This window comes from Bos javanicus, chromosome 10 (assembly GCF_032452875.1).
Source record: "Bos javanicus breed banteng chromosome 10, ARS-OSU_banteng_1.0, whole genome shotgun sequence".
NCBI classification, from domain to species: Eukaryota; Metazoa; Chordata; class Mammalia; order Artiodactyla; family Bovidae; genus Bos; species Bos javanicus.
The window spans coordinates 19,168,684-19,186,077 of record NC_083877.1 but is presented as its reverse complement, the minus strand read 5'-3'; the positions used below and the strand labels follow the sequence as shown (position 1 = coordinate 19,186,077).

The 17,394-nt window shown below is 45.7% G+C and overlaps 1 protein-coding gene and 1 long non-coding RNA gene across 3 annotated transcripts in view; one reads left to right on the top strand and one right to left on the bottom strand.

Annotated features, from left to right (window-relative positions):
- Window positions 1-276: 276 nt before the first annotated feature.
- TMEM202 (transmembrane protein 202) lies at window positions 277-16,023 on the bottom strand. 2 transcript variants are annotated; one of them, XM_061430295.1, is made up of 5 exons: window positions 15,883-16,011; window positions 15,391-15,643; window positions 2,005-2,154; window positions 1,319-1,450; window positions 277-608 (listed from the first exon to the last, which is right to left on the bottom strand). In XM_061430295.1, the coding sequence occupies exons 1-5, from the start codon at window positions 15,961-15,963 to the stop codon at window positions 427-429; spliced, it is 798 nt and encodes a 265-aa protein (XP_061286279.1). In that variant the 5' UTR covers window positions 15,964-16,011; the 3' UTR covers window positions 277-426. The 2 variants fall into 2 exon arrangements, with proteins under 2 accessions (XP_061286279.1, XP_061286280.1); XM_061430296.1 differs by lacking the exon at window positions 2,005-2,154 and having other exon boundaries at window positions 15,883-16,023.
- LOC133255739 (uncharacterized) overlaps window positions 15,478-17,394 on the top strand; it is a 16,374-nt gene continuing 14,457 nt past the window's right edge. The window contains exon 1 of the long non-coding RNA XR_009739038.1: window positions 15,478-15,566. This is a non-coding gene — a long non-coding RNA (uncharacterized LOC133255739). The remainder of the gene's footprint in view (window positions 15,567-17,394) is intronic.

Below are 17,394 nucleotides of genomic sequence, written 5' to 3'. Positions count from 1 at the left end.
TGTGCAAATGCCTTCCATCCTGAGTATTCCCAAGGCCACACATGGCAAAGAAAAGTTCAAACAAAATTTGGTGACATTTTCCTGCATGCACCATTCTGGTCTGTGAAATCCCTGATTCCCAAGAGAGCTCTGATTCAATGCACTGCCATTTATTGCTAGTTTCTTTGATCTGTGTACCTAAACACTGATGTTTTCTTTTAGCAACTTTTTCTTCTGGGAGTTTTCATTATTTGCTTTATGACTATCATACACATTTTGGATGCAACATACACAAAGGAGATTTTATCAGCTTTAATGCTGTCCCCTTCAGTTATATGGACATGATATTAGGAGAGTTTCCTCAAATTTGCACAATCATTCCCTACTCAGTTAGCTTCTCCCCTGTTTTTAAGTCAAGCAACAGTTGGGTTCTTATCAGTCACAGTTCTATATTTGATGGGTTTGGCTGATCTCACTCGAAGATTCTGTCAGAAGCTCTGACAAGGCATCTTCAGCAGGCAGAGTCACTGGACCAAATCCCAGCCTTGACTTTTCTGTAGGAACTGCGGTGATGTCTTGATCCAGAGAAGGAGATCTGGAAGTTATGTAATTGAGGAAGGAGACAATCCCTAGGGGAAGAGAAGAATTTGAGGTGAGTTTCAAGAGACAGATGGTCTTTGGACTTTGAAAATTCTAACTCATTCTTTCAATACTCAGCTCACAAGGGCTCTTTTCAGTGAAGTCAATCCCCTGCCCATCCCCGCCCCCCGCCAGCAGGGTTCCTTTACCCTCCTGCACTCCCATTTCATTACTGTACTTCTTCCGTGATGAGGACAAAGCTTGAACCTCCTGCATGCAAATCATAGTTCCTACTTTCTGTATGGTCTTGAGCAAGTTTCTCAACCCATCTGTGCCTCAGCTAATAGAACAGTGAAAATGAAGTCCCTCAGTCGTGTCAGACTCTTTGCGACCCCATGGACTGTAGCCTCCCAGGCTCCTCCATCCATGGGATTTTCGGGGCAAGAATATTGGAGTGGGTTGCCATTTCCTTCTCCAGGAGATCTTCCCAGGGATTGAAACCGGGTCTCTGGCTTTGTAGGCAGACGTTTACCGTCTGAGCCACCAGGGAAGCCAGTTAGTAGAACAGGTTACTAATTCTAGATTTTTTTTCAGACTCCAAAATGCATGTTTTATTTACCATACCACACTGCTTCTTGAGGTATGAATGTTTTTAATAGGAACGGTTAGTGCTTCTATTTCTCCTAGATTCCTCCTCCCTTTCGAGAACTGATTTCCCCTTCCATCCTCCTAGCTTAAGGCAGGAAGGGGACTGACTCACCCGCAAACAAGTATATGAAGTCACTCCCCCAATTAACCTGATAGGGCCATAGGAGAGCTGAGTCCACTGTTTCTGAAGTATACAAGTCGACCTGTTCCAGAAACAGGATGAGGCAGAGCAGCAAGCAGGAGGCTAGGACCAGAAGAAAACATGTCACATCTGTCAGTGTCTTTAATTTGCCTTGACTGCTACCCCCAATTCTTCTACTTCCAGACACCACATTATTTGTCATTGTTGTTTAGTCGCTAAGTTGTGTCCAACTTTTTGCAACCCCACGGACTGTAGCCTGCCAGGTTCCTCTGTCCATGGGATTTCCCAGGCAAGAATCACTGGAGTGGGCTGCCATTTCCTCCTCCAGGGGATCTTCCCCACCCAGGGGTCGAACCCACGTCTTCTGCGTTGCAGGCAGATTCTTTACCACTAAGCCACTGGAGAAGCCCATACCATATTACATAGAAAGGATCAAAGAGATAAAAATCTAACCAAGATGACTGGCCAAGGTGAGGCCTCTTCCCTGGGTTAAGCTAATGAATGTGTTTCATACAGTAAGACAGGGCAGGTAGCTGGCAACTTGATGGAATGAAAAAGAGAAAGGGAACAAGAAAAAGGGGATAAAAACCCACACAGAGGAAGTTTGTTCCCTCAGCAGTTTTACCACAGTACTACCCTGCCATCTGGGTCTGTACCTGAGATGAAGCTGAGCATGGATACCTTCAGATCCAAGTTACCGCTCACCCTTCCTCTTCTAGGGAGGCAAGAACTGAAGAGCCAGCCAAGGACAACAAGTATGGTGAAGACAGAGATGAGGAAGAAGGCCCTGGAATATTGGAGGTAATCTGCCAAAGAGAAGGAGAGGCTTGGTTAGTCCAGCTGGGAAGCTCTCCTTAAGAAAACCAGACAGAGTCTTAAGAGAAGGGAGTGAAGACTAAAGAGGATGAAACTGAGCTTGCTATGTGGCATCCAGGGCACAAGGTAAGAATCTTTCCCAGCACTTCTTGATATTTGGAATTTTTTACTATGAAGGCAAAACCTGCACTGTAAAACTAAAGATAATATACAAATAGTTCTGGGTACGTTAACACAGTAACTTAGATGTAGACCAGCTTATAAGAGGTGTGACCAATATTACAACACATGTGTGAACTTTTTCTTGTTCCTAATTCTAAAAGTAATACATACTCAATATAGCACTGGAGGGACTGCAAAAGTGCCAGGAAGCAGGAAGTATATCAGCCACATTCCCACTACCCACAGACAACCATTGTCAGCATCTTATTTGGTTTCTTTCTGGTATTTTTCTATCCCCTGTACATAGTCGACACGATACTGAATTTAGTGATTTTTTTAAAGAGATGATGCAGTAAGATTTTTCTCAGATCATCTGCTGTGAACATCACATTTAATGGCTACAAGATAGTCTATCATATCAAAATACTTTGCTTAATGATTTTACCATTGTTGGAGTTTGTTTCTATTTATTTTTCTCTTTTAAATGTATCTGGCATGAACAATCAGCCTGTGACTATAAAATGAAGTCACATTTACCTTAACTCCCATATCGTAATGATTTCAAGCCCCCAGTTTACTGGATTGCAGGAATTTAACACCCCACAAATACCTCCTTTTTTTTCTGAGTCTCTCAAGGCCCCACCTCATGTGTGTTTAAGGACAGGTCCGCTAAGGTTCTTTTGCTCCAATGCCCTGACCCTGGTGCCATAACACACCTCTCGCTCATCTCTTGGCTCCAGGGTTCTGCTCTCCTTGGTTCTGCCCTTTCAGACTGGGTGTTGGTAAGAAAGAAGAGGGAACATGCCAACCCTTACTGGGTTTTAAAAAAGATTTATTTACTTATTTATTTTATTTTTTGGCTGTGGTGGGTGTTCATGGTTGCACTCAGGCTTTCTCTACTTGTGGCGAGTTGAGTGGGGGCTCTTTGTTGGGGTGTGCAGGTTTCTCATTGTGGTGGCTTCTCCTGCTGCAGAGCACAGGCTCTAGGTGAGTGGGCTTTAGAAGTTGCAGCACATGGGCTCAGTAGTTGCAGCTCGTGGGCTTTGTTGCTCCTCAGCACGAGATTGTCCTAAACCAGGGATGGATTGAACCTGTGTCTCTTGCATTGCAAGGCTGATTCTTAACCACTGGACCACCAAGGAAGCCCCGCCAACCCTTACTTTTTGCTGCTGCTGCTAAGTCTCTTCAGTCGTGTCTGACTCTGTGCGACCCCATAAACGGCAGCCCACCAGGCTCCGCCGTCCCTGGGATTCTCCAGGCAAGAACACTGGGGTGGGTTGCCATTTCCTTCTCCAATGCATGAAAGTGAAAAGTGAAAGTGAAGTCACTCAGTCGTGTCCAACTCGTAGCGACCCCATGGACTACAGCCTACCAGGCTCCTCCGTCCATGGGATTTTCCAGGCAAGAGTACTGGAGTGGGATGCCATTGCCTTCTCCCTAACATGAAATAGATCCTTCACTTGACTTCCCCAGCAATACAGAACAATTCTTTTGTATTTTATTTTCCCCAGTTTTACAGAAGAATTAAGAAATGGAGTAACTTACAAGTAGATATATCTTTACTCAGGTACCACAGATCTACCAATATCTTCAATTTCTTCATAGGGCGCTTCCTTGTCTAGCTTATTTTCTGTCTCAATGTAACAAGGTTCAGCTCATCCCTACCAGGAAAAGTTCTCTAAGCACTTTCATGCCTAAAAAGCCAAATCCAGCTTCCAAGTAACCTTAGAGAGAAGACTACCAAGCTTATCCTAGTCCACAAACTGCCTCTTAAGTTTTATTTTGTTGTCTAGAACATACCACTGGCTAACAAAAATCAATAACAGTAATTTACATTAAGAGAAACCACCCTCCTACCCACTCCAATATTCTTGAGCTTCCCTTGCAGCTCAGCTGGTAAAGAATCCACCTGCAATGTGGGAGACCTGGGTTCGATCCCTGGGTTGGGAAGGTCCCCTGGAGAAGGGAAAGGCTACCACTGCATTATTCTGGCCTGGAGAATACCAAAGGGGTCGCAAAGAGTCAGACAAGACTGAGCAACTTTCACTTTCACTTACTTTTTCACCCTCCTACCCACAGAGGTCAGGTGGTACATGGCCTCAACAAGTTAGCTATATTAAAACATGAAAACCCAAGGGCAGCACGTTTTCTGAAAACTAGGTCATTCAGAATTAGCCAGTTAGGGGTTTCCCTGGTGGCTCAGTGGTAAAGAATCCACCTACCAATGCAAGGGACGTGGGTTCAATCCCTGATCCGGCATGATCCCACATGCCTGGAGGCAGCTAAGCCGCTGCTCCACAACTATTGAGCCAGTGCTCTAGAGCCCTAGAGCTATAACTACTGAGCCCCTGTGTCACAACTAGTGAAACCCAAGAGCCCTAGAGCCCGCGCTCTGCGATAAGAAGCCACCACAAAGAGAAGTCCATGCACCTCAACTAGAGTGTAGCCTCCACTCACCACAACTAGAGAAAAACCCATGCAGCAGCAAAGACCCACACAGCCAAAAATAAATAATTAAAATTATATACAGAACTAGCCAGCTAGAGCCATCAGCTAGATTGAGCTGCATGAAGCCCAGTGTGATAAGCATCTTTTGCAGTATTAAGCCTGCAGTCTTCCATGGGCCCTTACAGCCCTTTTCTCAAGCCCTGGACCCTTGTTTACAACTCCTTTGACTTTCTTTGGTAGGACCAAAGAAAGGTACCAGTTTAATTTCTGTGCTTGGATATCTGGATTTGGAACTGATTGATGCTACTTTCCTCTTTTGCTTGCGTGAACCAAAAAGATATAAAGCTAGCCCCCTTTCCAGGCACTTATATACTAATAAACAGGAAAAACTGAGCTGTAGAGATAAAGCATAAACAAAGTGAAGTGACAAAGGAGTTCAGGAGAGACTGAATGACTAGTTGGCTTGATTTTCTTTGCCTGAGGTCACAGTCTCCTCTGGAATCCCCTGAGGTCCAGAAAACTTCCTGCCTTTGGGAGTTATGAGATTCTTCTGAATCTCTATAGAGACGTTCGCTCTTTAGCTTACGCTGGTTCACATGAGTTCCGATACTTAAAACACAAAAGAGGACTAAGATATCCAGTCCAACTCCTGTCTAAGATGTTACAGTCTAGTCTTTCTTCTACCACGAGGGGAAGACTACTTTCACGTTCTTCTTAACCATCTTTTCAGTCTCAGTTTCTCATTGCCTGAAAACTCCATAAACAAGATCACTCACAACTCCGTGAGAACAACTAAAGATTTGCAGCATATCTGCAGCATCGTATAGTCTAAACCCTTAGAGGAACCATGTCTACCAGTCATAATGATATGCAACAAATTATCTAATCAAACTAAGCACTTAGCTTCAGAGTCTAAAACAACTGCATTTGGCTAACTTCATAGTTTTTTCTAAAATTCATGTAACAAAACAAAGGTCTGAAAGCTGAATTCAAGCCTCTACATCCTGTAAGAAGAAATCATATTTTAGCTTTTAAACAACAATTTTAAAAAATTAAATTATTTATTTTTGGCTGCACTAGGTCTACATTGTGCCAAACAGGGGCTATTCTTCACTGTGGCGTGTGGGCAACGTGGTGGCTTCTCTTATTGCAGAGCTTCGGCTCTAGGGTGTATGGACTTCAGTAGTCATGGCTTGCAGGCTCCAGAGCACAGTCTCAGTAATTGTGGCACACAGGCTTAGTTGTTCCATGGCCTGTGGGATCTTCCAGGACCAGAGATCGAACCCACATCTCCTGCATTGGCTGGTTACTCTTCACCAATAAGCCACCAAGGAAGCCCTAACCAACAGTTTATATGGAAGCTTACCTATTAATGTTTCAAAAACTTTAGAACCTGTTACAAAAGTCCCTACTTGTACATGACAGTAAGAAATCTTGGTCCAGAGAGGAGCGCCCTAGATAGAAGGAACACCCATGGGGGTCACCTGTACCCAAACATTTCTAAGCTTTCTTTAAGGACATGCATTGATGTGGACTTAGGCTGCAGGAATAGCAAAACAAGCCTCCCAGTTAAGGAAGACAAGAAGCTAATATCCTGGAAGAGACATCACTTTCAATTTGGCAGAGAAGAAGTCCAAATCATTTGAAAAACTTGATAAGATCCTTGCTGGTACTCTTAGTATCATCCTAGTCAGTGATTCTGCCCTTCAGAGCCCCACCAGGTAGCATGTAAAAGCTGCCAGGACAGGAGGGGGCACTGGCCGACAAGAGAGAAGTAGCATTTCTCAGTGGACTGAGAAACCATGTGGCAGTTTGTAATTGATGGGCAAGATCCCCTTCCATTATTAGGAAAGTAAAACTTTGCCCAAGAGTTTCTGGCAAGTGAGAGGTGTCAGGCTGGAAGCCACCCCACTCTTGTGAACAAATAAGCTTGGTTCACGTGAGATGCTCATTTCTTTTAAGGCTGCTGACACCCCAGAAGGGAGCAGTGGGGAAGAAAAGACAACATGAGATGAAAGAGCATCCTGGTCTTGCCTTCTGAGAGGGCCCACACTCTGTCTGTGGAGTGTGTTTCTCTCTAAATAAATCCTCTTCTTACCTATCACTTTGTCTTTCCCTGAATTCTTTCTGTGATGAGATATCAAGAACCCAAGCTTCAGGCTTCCCTGGTGGTCTAGTGACTAAGAACCGCCTTGCAATGCAGGGGAAACTGGCTCGATTCCTGGTCTGGGAAGATCCCACATGCTGAGGGGCAACTAGGCTGCCTAGGCCACAACTACCGAGCTTTCACTCTGGAGCCTACGTATAGCAACTACTGAAGCCCTGAGTGCCCTAGGCCCTTGCTCCACAACACAGAAAGCCACCACAATGAGAAGCCCACATGAAGAGTAGCCCCTGCTCTTTGCAACTATAGAAAGTCCACGCACAGCAACAAGCACCCAGTGCAGCCAAAAAACAAACAAAAAAAGAACCTGAGCTTCATTAAGTCCTGAAACTAGGAACTCAGGCCCCCACCCACATAAAGGATGGTGACTTCAGCCTGAGCACAAGGTTCCTAAAACAGCCCCCTGTTACCTCACCACCAACCAATCAGAAAAAAAGTCTGCACACAGTGGAAGATAATGAAGACTCTGATCTCCTTCCCAAATGATTCTCCCTTTAGAAACATTCAGAGATATAAAATATATAAATTATATGCACAGTCACCTCTGACTCTTTGCAACCCCATAAACTATAGCCCATCAGGCTCCTCTGTTGATGGGATTCTCCAGGCCAGAATACTGGAGTGGGTAGCCATACCCTTCTCCAGGGAATCGTCCCAATCCAGGGATCAAACCCATGTCTCCTGCCTTGCAGGTGGATTCTTTACCATCTGAGAAGCTTTCATGGTGGAGCAGAATCTTCAGAGCCAGTGTCTGGACATAAGCCCACCTTTTCCCTGGGTTGCTGGGTTCCTCAATAAAGCAAACCTTCTTTTTCCAACAACAACAACAAAAGAAGAAGAAGAAAGAGCAGAGTAGAGAAGTCATCTGGTAATGAAATGTTCCAAGAGGGCTCCCCTCACTTCACTCTAGTTCCTTCAGCAAAAATCAAAAATCAAAGCCAGGGTAGCAGTGCTCCGAAGAGATTTAGCCCCTTTTAACTCTGAAGGAGCCAGATTGAGTGGATGGAGATGGGAAGTAGTAGACATTGACTTTGAGGATGAGGAAGGTGCTGCTGGAGACAAGCAAAGGAATCAGCCCACTTATTTAGCCAAATTTAAACCTCCAAGCTGCTGCCGTTGTGCCTTCATTCCAGGAGCTTAAGATCAAAACTCCCCCAGGTTCATAGGAAGTGCCCAAAGGAGGTGGTTTTGGAATACAAGAGATTCTGGATGGATACCTAGCACTCTGGAGAGGAAGTTCTGCAAAGAGGAACCTTCTTTGCATTTAGATTCACTCGTACTTGGTTGGTACACCAGAATCAAACATCCCTACACAGCTTGTGGGTGTTTATTGTGTGATGGTTCCCAGAGTCCTGGCTCTGGACTAAAGACTCAGGCTTTCTTCTCTACCCTCTGCAAAACAGTTCAAGTTCCTCTCACTGGCAACACACATTCCATTCCTTTACATTATGGTCTGATCTCACTTATGTTATATAGGAAACTAGCAGAAAGGTCTGTTGCATGCTGAGACCTAACAGTAGACATGAAGGATTGCATCTTTTACTCCCATTCTTTCTTCATCCCATCACCAATACAGCACAGAGGTTATCAGTTATCTAGAACCAGGGGAAGAAAGAGGTAGAACAACTGCCTGCAGGAAGTCTAGGACGAACAGGAACACACACGTTTTTGAGCCCATCTGAGATAGCCCCAGTGAAAGTCTCAGAGATGACTGGGGACACCATGGGAGAGGTGGCTAAATTTTTGCAGTCCAGTAGGTAAAAGTTTGTAGTTCTTGAACTTGGGCAATAAGAGCTGATAGTGTCCACATGGGGTCTCACTGATAAAATGGCTCATAATGTCGACCTCGCAAACAAAGAATAAATCACAGTGACCCTTGAGATTGACCAAATTCCCCAAATGGCATCCTGTTATCTCACTGGCGCCTATCTTCTCAAAGCTGCAAGACCACCAGATTCCAGACCTCCAACTACGTGACCATCACTTCAGAGAATTTTTCAGTGGTGGGGTATAAGAAGGACTCTGTCAGAAAGCTGGTTCTCCTTAAGGGCCAGTTACTGTCTCTTTTCCCTCTAATAAATTTCCCTTTTCTTGCCTGACTGCCTGGCTGGCTCTCTTTTTCTCTGCACTCGGCTTACGTTCTGGTGCCGAAACCCGGGAGGGAAGATCCACCACAACTGGGTGGGTTCCTCTCACAAGCCCACCTCCGGTGGTCCCCTGCCTTGGACCTGGCCGAGAAACTGAGATGAGCTCCGGGACGGGACTTTCCACTTGTCTTGCTGGACTGACATCCACACACTGGCCCACATTTCATCCATCGGTTCCAAGGGTGAGTGAAATCCCATTCTCTCAGATCCTCTCTCTCTCTCTCTCTCTCTCTCTCTCTCGCTTCATTTCCAAGTCCTAGCACTAGGCACTTAGGCGGGAGGATCCCCACGGCCCTCGGGCCCTTGGCCTTGTGCCCCATCTGACTTTGAAATAGCAGACTATTTCAAAGCAGACTATTATTACTCTCTGAGAAAATCCTGAGAACGGGGATGCCTTTTCTCTCGGATCTTTCTCCTCACGTTCTCTCGCCCTTGTCTAACCTCCCTATCGGAGAAGGCAATGGCACCCCACTCCAGTACTCTTGCCTGGAAAATCCCATGGGTGGAGGAGCCTGGTAGGCTGCAGTCCATGGGATCACTAAGAGTTAGACACGACTGAGCGACTTCACTTTCACGCATTGGAGAAGGAAATGGCAACCCACCCCAGTGTTCTTGCCTGGAGAATCCCAGGGACGGGGGAGCCTGGTGGGCTGCCATCTGTGGGGTTGCACAGAGTCGGACACGACTGAAGCAACTTAGGAGCAGCAGTAGCAGCTAACCTCCCTATTCGGCTGCAAATGGAAATTCTCAATCCCTGCCCTCAAAATCTATTTCTCTAGGATGCCTTCTCCGAAACCTAAAAGCTTTGGGCTTCCAAGGGGAGATCAGACCAAAAAGACTTATTTCCTATTCTAACACTGTCTGGCCACAATACAGACTTGATAACACGTCCCAGTGGCCAGAAAACGAAACTCTCGAGTATAATCCTCTACAGGACTTTGGTAACTTCTGCCGCCACAATGGTTAAGTGGTTAGAAATCCCTTACGTTCAGGCTTTCTTTGCTCTTCGCTCTCGACCCCCTCTGTGAATCCTGTTCTACTTCTCAAATACTCTTAGCCCACTCTGGGCCACATCCTCCTAATACAATGTTTCCTGATCCCTGTTCAGACTTTGCTTCTTCTTCCTTCGACCCTCCTGACCACAGCCCACCCCCTAGTGCTCCTGATCCCCTTGCAGCTGCTCCAGGTCCAGTTCCACAACCTCTACCTTACGAACCCTCCTACCTTCCTCCTTCTCAAGTGCAGGCCTCCAGCTCCCAACCCCCCTCCCCAGCCTGTGCCAGAGATACACGGGGACCTCAGCCCCACCCTCTACCCTGAGAGTCCCAAGGCTTTACCCCGACCTCCCTAGATGCCCTCCGTGTACCCAGTCCTGAACAACTTTAAAACAGGAAACTTCATCACAGGACCCCACTCCTTCCTTTGCTCCACTCCTCCCTTCATGGGAAGTAGCTGGAGCAGAAGGCATTGTTGGGGTTCATATCCCATTCTCCCTCACTGATTTATCTCAGATTGAAAAGAGTCTTGGCTCCTTCTCCTCAGATCCTGATAATTGTCTAAAAGAATTCAAGTATCTTATCTAGTCTTGTGACTTAACCTGGCATGATGTTTACATGATCCTTTCACCCACTCTTCTCCCAGAAGAGAAGGAAGGAGTATGGCAAGCCTCTCAGGCGCATGCTGATGAGATACACAGGACAGACTAAGCCTGTAGGGGCCACGGCTTCCCTGCCCCAGAGATGATCCCAACTGGGATTATCAGGCAGGGAGATCTGGAGGAGCAGCCCGTAATCTTATGATTGCTTGCCTCATTGTGTGCCTTCAAAAGGCAGGGCATAAAGTCGTCAACTTTGATTAAGCTCCGGGAAATAACTCAAAGACTAGAAGAAAACCCGGCACAATTTCTAGCCACGTTAATGGAAGCGCTACAAAAATATACAAAATTAGACCCATTTTATCTCCCAGTCATCTCCAGATATCCGAAAGAAACCAAAAAAGTCAGAAGAAGGCCCTCAAACCCCTCAACGAGACCTTTTAAATTTAGCCTTTAAGATTTTCAATAACTGGGAAGAACAGGCAAAGCCAGAGAAGGCCCAATGAGATCAGGCCAAATACCACCTTTTAGCCACTGCCCTACATGGTTTCCAAGCCTCCATCAACCAGCAAAGAAAGGAAGCCACCTGGGCCCTGTTTCAAACGCGGCAAAGAAAGACACCGGGCGTGTTCATGGCTAAAGCCAAGGCTTCCTCCAGGTCCACGTCCCAGCTGTGGCATAAAGGGACATTGGAAGGTCAACTGCCCAAATCCCTCTCCAGGGATCCGGACATCCACTCCTGGTCCTGAGCAGGAGTCCTCCAACCCAGCTCTGCCCAGCCTCCTCGGACTCACCGCTGAAGACTGAAGGTGGCCAGGGCCCCAGACCCCAACTCTCATCACCTCTATGGAGCCCAGTGCACCTCTTACAGTGGCAGGATCGCCTACAAGCCCTCACCAACCGAACTATCCACAAACTGGAGAACTGCATGCAAACTTCTAACTCATTCAGATTATCAAAAACATTGACCTCACACAAATCTCCTTGACCCACATTCCAGCCTTTTCTTATCTCACCCCCACAATGCCCCTGTCCTACAGGAAGCAGTTACAGAAGATTGACCTTCGGCCCTTATCCTAAGTCAAAAAGTTTGGAATGATAGGGTCCACATGGGGTTTCACTGATAAGATGGCTCATAATGTCGACCTCGCAAACAAAGAATAAATCACAGTGATCCTTGAGATTGACCAAATTCCCCAAATGGCATCCTGTTATCTCACTGGCGCCTATCTTCTCAAAGCTGCAAGACCACCAGATTCCAGACCTCCAGCTACGTGACCATCCCTTCAGAGAATTTTTCATCGGTGGGGTATAAGAAGGCCGCCGTCAGACAGGGAGGACGCTCGTTCTCCTTAAGGGCCAGTCACCCTCTCTTTTCCCTCTAATAAATTTCCCTTTTCTTGCCTGACTGCCTGGCTCACTCTCTTTTTCTCTGCACTTGCCTTACAATAGCATGTTATTATTACAGGCTGATGAATCCTAGACATACTGATAACATTTGGGGCATTCCTAACGAAATCTGTATTGCAGATTAATTATTGACCCTAGAATTAATACTAGTTAACAGCAGCAGGGCTACGGTCCTTCACAGGGTGGCCCAGGTCCTCAGTATCCTAACTACCCACAGGGACAAGGTCAGCAGTATGGGGGTTACAGACCGGCACAGCCTGGACCCCCACAGCCACCACAGCAGAGGCCTTATGGGTACGACCAGGTAAGTTCCTCGGCCAGCTGTGTGGCTGCCCCATTGTGTGCTCACTCCTGATTAGCTTAAATATTTTTCAGTTGGCGACTCATTTTCCCCTTCTTTTGTTTATAACATGAGTTAACCAAAAAAAAGTATTTTCTCTTAAGTCTTTTTCATAAAATGCTAGCACAGTCAATGGCACCCCACTCCAGTACTCTTGCCTGGAAAACCCCATGGACGGAGGAGCCTGGTAGGCTGCAGTCCATGAGTTCGCTAAGAGTCAGACACAACTGAGTGACTTCATTTTCACTTTTCACTTTCATGCATTGGAGAAGGAAATGGAAACCCACTCCAGTGTTCTTCCCTGGAGAATCCCAGGGACGGGGGAGCCTGGTGGGCTGCCATCTATGGGGTCGAATAGGGTCGGACACAACTGAAGCGACTTAGCAACAGCAATAGCAACAACATGGAAATGGGCTTCCCTGGTAGCTCAGCTGATAAAGAATGCACCTGCAATGTGGGAGAACTGGGTTTGACCCCTGGGTTGGGAAGATCCCTTGGAGGAGGGCATGGTATCCCACTCCAGCATTCTTGCCTGGAGAATCCCCACAGACAAAGGAGCCTGATGGGCTACAATCCATGGGGTCGCAAAGAGTCGGACACAACTGAGCGACTAAGCACAGCACAGCACAACATTGGAAATAGGGTGGATACTTACAACTGTGTACTTAAAGAACTCAGTTGACATTCTCCAAACAATAGTTGGCCTCATAGGTGAATTCAAGGCTCCAAGAAATAAACTACTGCTTAAGTGACAACATTTCAAGATTCTGATTCATTAAAGATTTAAATAGGGGCTTCCCAGGTGGCTCAGTGGTAAGGAATCTGCCTGCTAATGTAGAGGACACAGATTTGATCCCTGGTCTGGAAACATCCCCCATGCCGTGGAGCAACGAAGCCCATGCATCACTAGTACTGAACCTGAGCTCTATAGCAGGGGAGCTGCCACTACTGAGCCCACGTGCAGCACCTACTGAAGCCCACATGCCCTGGAGCCCATTCTCTGCAATAAGAGAAGCCACTGCAATGAGAAGCCCACTCACCGCAACCAGAGAGAAGTCCACATGGTAACGAAGACCCAGTACAGCCAAAAATAAACAAAATTATTTAAAAATTTTAAATAATAATCTCAAAGCCTGAGGTTTAGCCTGGGTACCCAGTAACATAAGTACAATTGCAGCTTAATGTTTATACCTATATCTATTTTATTTTTATTTTATGCACCATGAGACATGCAGGATCTTTAGTTCCCCTGACCAAGGACTGAACCAGTACCCCCTGCAGTGGAAGCAGAGTCTTAACCAATGGACCACCAGGGAAGTCACTATGCCTCTATCTCTTACTCCATTTCTCTAGAAATGAAGTTAGTGAGCGTAAATCTCTGGATGCACTTATTATATTGCTTTGGTTGTTCCTCATGGTGTGGGAGTGTGCAGCATTGTGCACGGATATTACCATTTACACATCTCTGTTAATATCATGGCTCAACATCCTATCTCATTGTTCATTTGATTTGCTGTTCTTTAATGATGGATTGAGGTTAAAGTAATTTTTTCTATGTTTGTTAGACATCTGCAGTGTCTGTTTTGTAAATTGTTTCCAAAAAATTTATTTATGTAGGTATTTTATTATAATAAAAACTTGTATATCATCTTATATATTAAGGCCATTAACCTTCTTTCATATTTGTTACAATTATTTTCTCTAGTTTTTAGTTTTAGTTGAAGATGCAGTTGAATTGTCTGCTTGCCTTTCATTTTAGTTCCTTCTGAAGATCTCATTTTAGGATCCTACCCCTTAGTTCCAGATACTAAATATGTGTGCATGGATGCTAAGTTGCTTCAGTCATGTCTCTTTGCGACCCTATGGACTGTAGCCCACCAACACTCCTCTGTCCATGGGATTCTCCAGTCAAGAATACCGGGGTTGCTATGCCCTCCTCCAGGGATGGAACCCCTATGTCTTATGCCTCTTGCATTGGCAGGTGGGTTCTTTACCACTAGAGCTACCTGGGAAACCCATACTAAATAAGAGTCCATGCCAAACAGGTGATACTCCACTTCAGGGTTGGATAGATGCCCCCTCCCCCCAGATCTTGGATTCCTGTTCATCTTCAGAGAAATAAACACTTTACTCGTGTATGCTTTCTTTCACAGTACCTGTTTCTTTTGTATAAATGTATCTCTTGGTGGATGTCGGGGAAACTGTATAGTACAGTTTTAGCTTTCCTCTAAGTCTTAGTTCTGGTTGAAAAACTTCATGCATATGGTATCTTCTAGCCCTAGAAATTTATTTTTAATATATTTATTTTGGGGGCTGTGCCAGGTCTTAGTTGTGGCATGTGGGATCTTGTAGCCTGACCAGGGATTGAACCTGGGCCCCCTGCATTGGGACTGTTAGCTACTGTACCACTAGGGAAGTTCCCCTAGAAATTTATTTTTTAATATTATGTGTTGCATCTTCAGATTTACTTAAATTCACACAAATTTGACAATTTATTCTCTAAATATCTGGCATTTGTTATACTACATATCTGACACGCATTCAACTTCTCTTCTACAGTTAGCAGAACAAACTGACCTTGAAAGTTAAAACTGACAGAGGCTGAGACACTTTGCTGTATCTTCCAGTTATGATCCAGCACTCCTATTTCTGCAAACCACATTAGACTAACAATCTCATTGCATCACAAGAACAGCTCATAAATGACAAACAAGTTCTTCACAGAGAGGAAAAGGCTATCAGCTCATAATTTGGAAGAGGAAATGACCTGAGGTATGAAGGAGAAAGGGTACACTGAGGATATCAGAGAAAAGGACGTCCATGTTCACAGTCTGGCTGAGATCCCTTCTGGACTCAGAGAGGTGAAGGTCAAAAGATCTTGGAGGAAAAAAGATGAAGAGCCAATGTGGCAGAAAATTCTGGAACTGTGGGGCCTGCAGCATTCAATTCAGTGACACTCACAGGGTGGCTTGGGTGTGTGGCTCCAGCACAGCTCATGGTTGCATGGGATCCAGAGTCCTGCGTAGAGCTCAAGGCCATCATTGATCACCAGGAACTGCACCCAGTTCAGTGGGGACATGCAGATCAGCACTAGGAGGCTAAAGCCACAGAGGCTGCCACAGAACATTCGGATGTAGGTGTGTGTCTGATCCACATGCTGCTGTCGCCTCTGGGGTGGCATCAAGGCACTCGGATGTTGGGTGGGGAGGGTAGGCTACAAGGGCGAGGGATGAGGGAGATATTGCCTACCCAAGAAGATAACCCTTACTCCCCGGGTCTCCTGCTCTTCTCTACCTCAAGTACCCCCACATGTGAGCCTAGGACATCTCTCCCTACCCCTTCCATAAAAAACAGTCAGGGCCATCTTTTCCCTATCTTTAGGACACTCTGTCTAGACCCACCTCTAAACAAGTCCTCTTCTTCCCATTGAACTACAACTAGGCATCTCCTCACCCTTCGGTATCTCCGGTCCCCCTTGACTTTGGGAACCTCGGGATAGTAGAAGGTGAAGACTGTTTGCTCCTCCCTCTCCATCTTGGCAGCCAGTTCACTTTCTAACTGCCACGGAACTTGTCTCGGTACGTCCTCATACACACTGGGCAGAATTCAAAGGGGGCTGGAAACCCCTTGGCACAGATTCCATTTCTGCTTCATATTCTGGGTCTGGTCAGATTGAGAAGAAATCCTCAAGTGTTCAGCATGTGCACGTATGTGTGACGCTCTGCACCCTCCTTTTCTGACCTCTCCCAACTCCTTTGTTAAATAAATCCACAAATATTTTGTCACCAGTTGCTACATGTCAAGTTTTGTGATAGGTCCTGGGACATAAAGATAAATGAGATGTAGTTCCCTAAAAACAAATTAAAAAGTATACTCTGATGTCTCCAGGACTTAATAATTTGTGGTTATAATTTAAGATTATATATCTGATCAGAATATAAATATGTTTACGTATAGAGATATCTCAGCAGTTCAGAATTCATATTCTCGCCCCAATTTTAAGTGGAAGACCTCAGGTGTGTCTTAATAGATGCAGGAATCAGTCTGTCAGCCATAGTCCTTCATTCAGCATCCACCTTTTTCTTCCTTTTTTGCTCTAGTTTCCCCTCTTCAATGTCTTCTACTCATAGCCTCTGCCATGGCCACTGCAGGCAGGGCTCTGTGAAAATGCCAGTGTCCCTACCCCAGGGGGCTACCAGCCAATGTGCTGAAAGCTACCATCAAGATAACACAGCAGTGTTGAGTTCCACGTGGAATTGAGGAGAATAGCCTTTCCCTGGTTCCACAGCCAGCACAACATACGCCCAGAGTATCTCAAAGTCTCCTTTTCAGACAACTCTCAGCATTGGTCCTAACTCCTTTCCCCACAAGGGCTCAAAACCAACCCAAGATGCTGAACAGATGTCACCCTGTTCCACAGCATGAACTTTGATCCCAGTAAATGCCCAACTGGATCACCAGCTCTTGTCTTCCAAAGTTTGGGCTGAATCAGAATGTCCCAGCACACTTTTCTCCTACCGTATGCTCTCCCCACCCATCCCAACTTGTGGAAACCTATTCTTTATTTCAGCCGGTGAGAGCTACTATTAATAGCTAGTTTTTGTCCGTGCTTTAGCATATAGTCCTCCTCCAAAAGTGTTATTTAACTCTGTCTCCTAAAACTTAGCCTACTGCCTGAAAAGAATAGTATTTCATGTTGAATGAATGAGTGAGCAACACAGTTTCATATTAAGTAGAGGGGCTTCCCGGCTAGCTCAGTTGGTAAAGAATCCACCTGCAATGCAGGAGACCTGGGTTCAATCCCTGGTTTGGGAAGATCCCCTGGCAAAGGGAAAGGCTACCCACTCCAGTATTCTGGCCTGGAGAATTCCAAGGACTGTATAGTCCATGGGGTTGCAAAGAGTCGAACAAGACTAAGCAACTTTCACTTCACTTCTTTACCAGTAGTGCCCTACCTAGGAAGCC

What these genes read in the sequence shown, in the direction of transcription:
- TMEM202 (XM_061430295.1), bottom strand. Translation starts at nt 15,963, where the DNA reads ATGGAGAGGGAGGAGCAAACAGTCTTCACCTTCTACTATCCCGAGGTT. An exon ending in GGGACCGGAGATACCGAAGG is followed by an intron (nt 15,644 to 15,882) that starts GTGAGGAGATGC and finishes TCGCCCTTGTAG; the next exon opens with CCTACCCTCCCCACCCAACA. An exon ending in CTTCATATACTTGTTTGCGG is followed by an intron (nt 609 to 1,318) that starts GTGAGTCAGTCC and finishes CTCTTCCCCTAG; the next exon opens with GGATTGTCTCCTTCCTCAAT.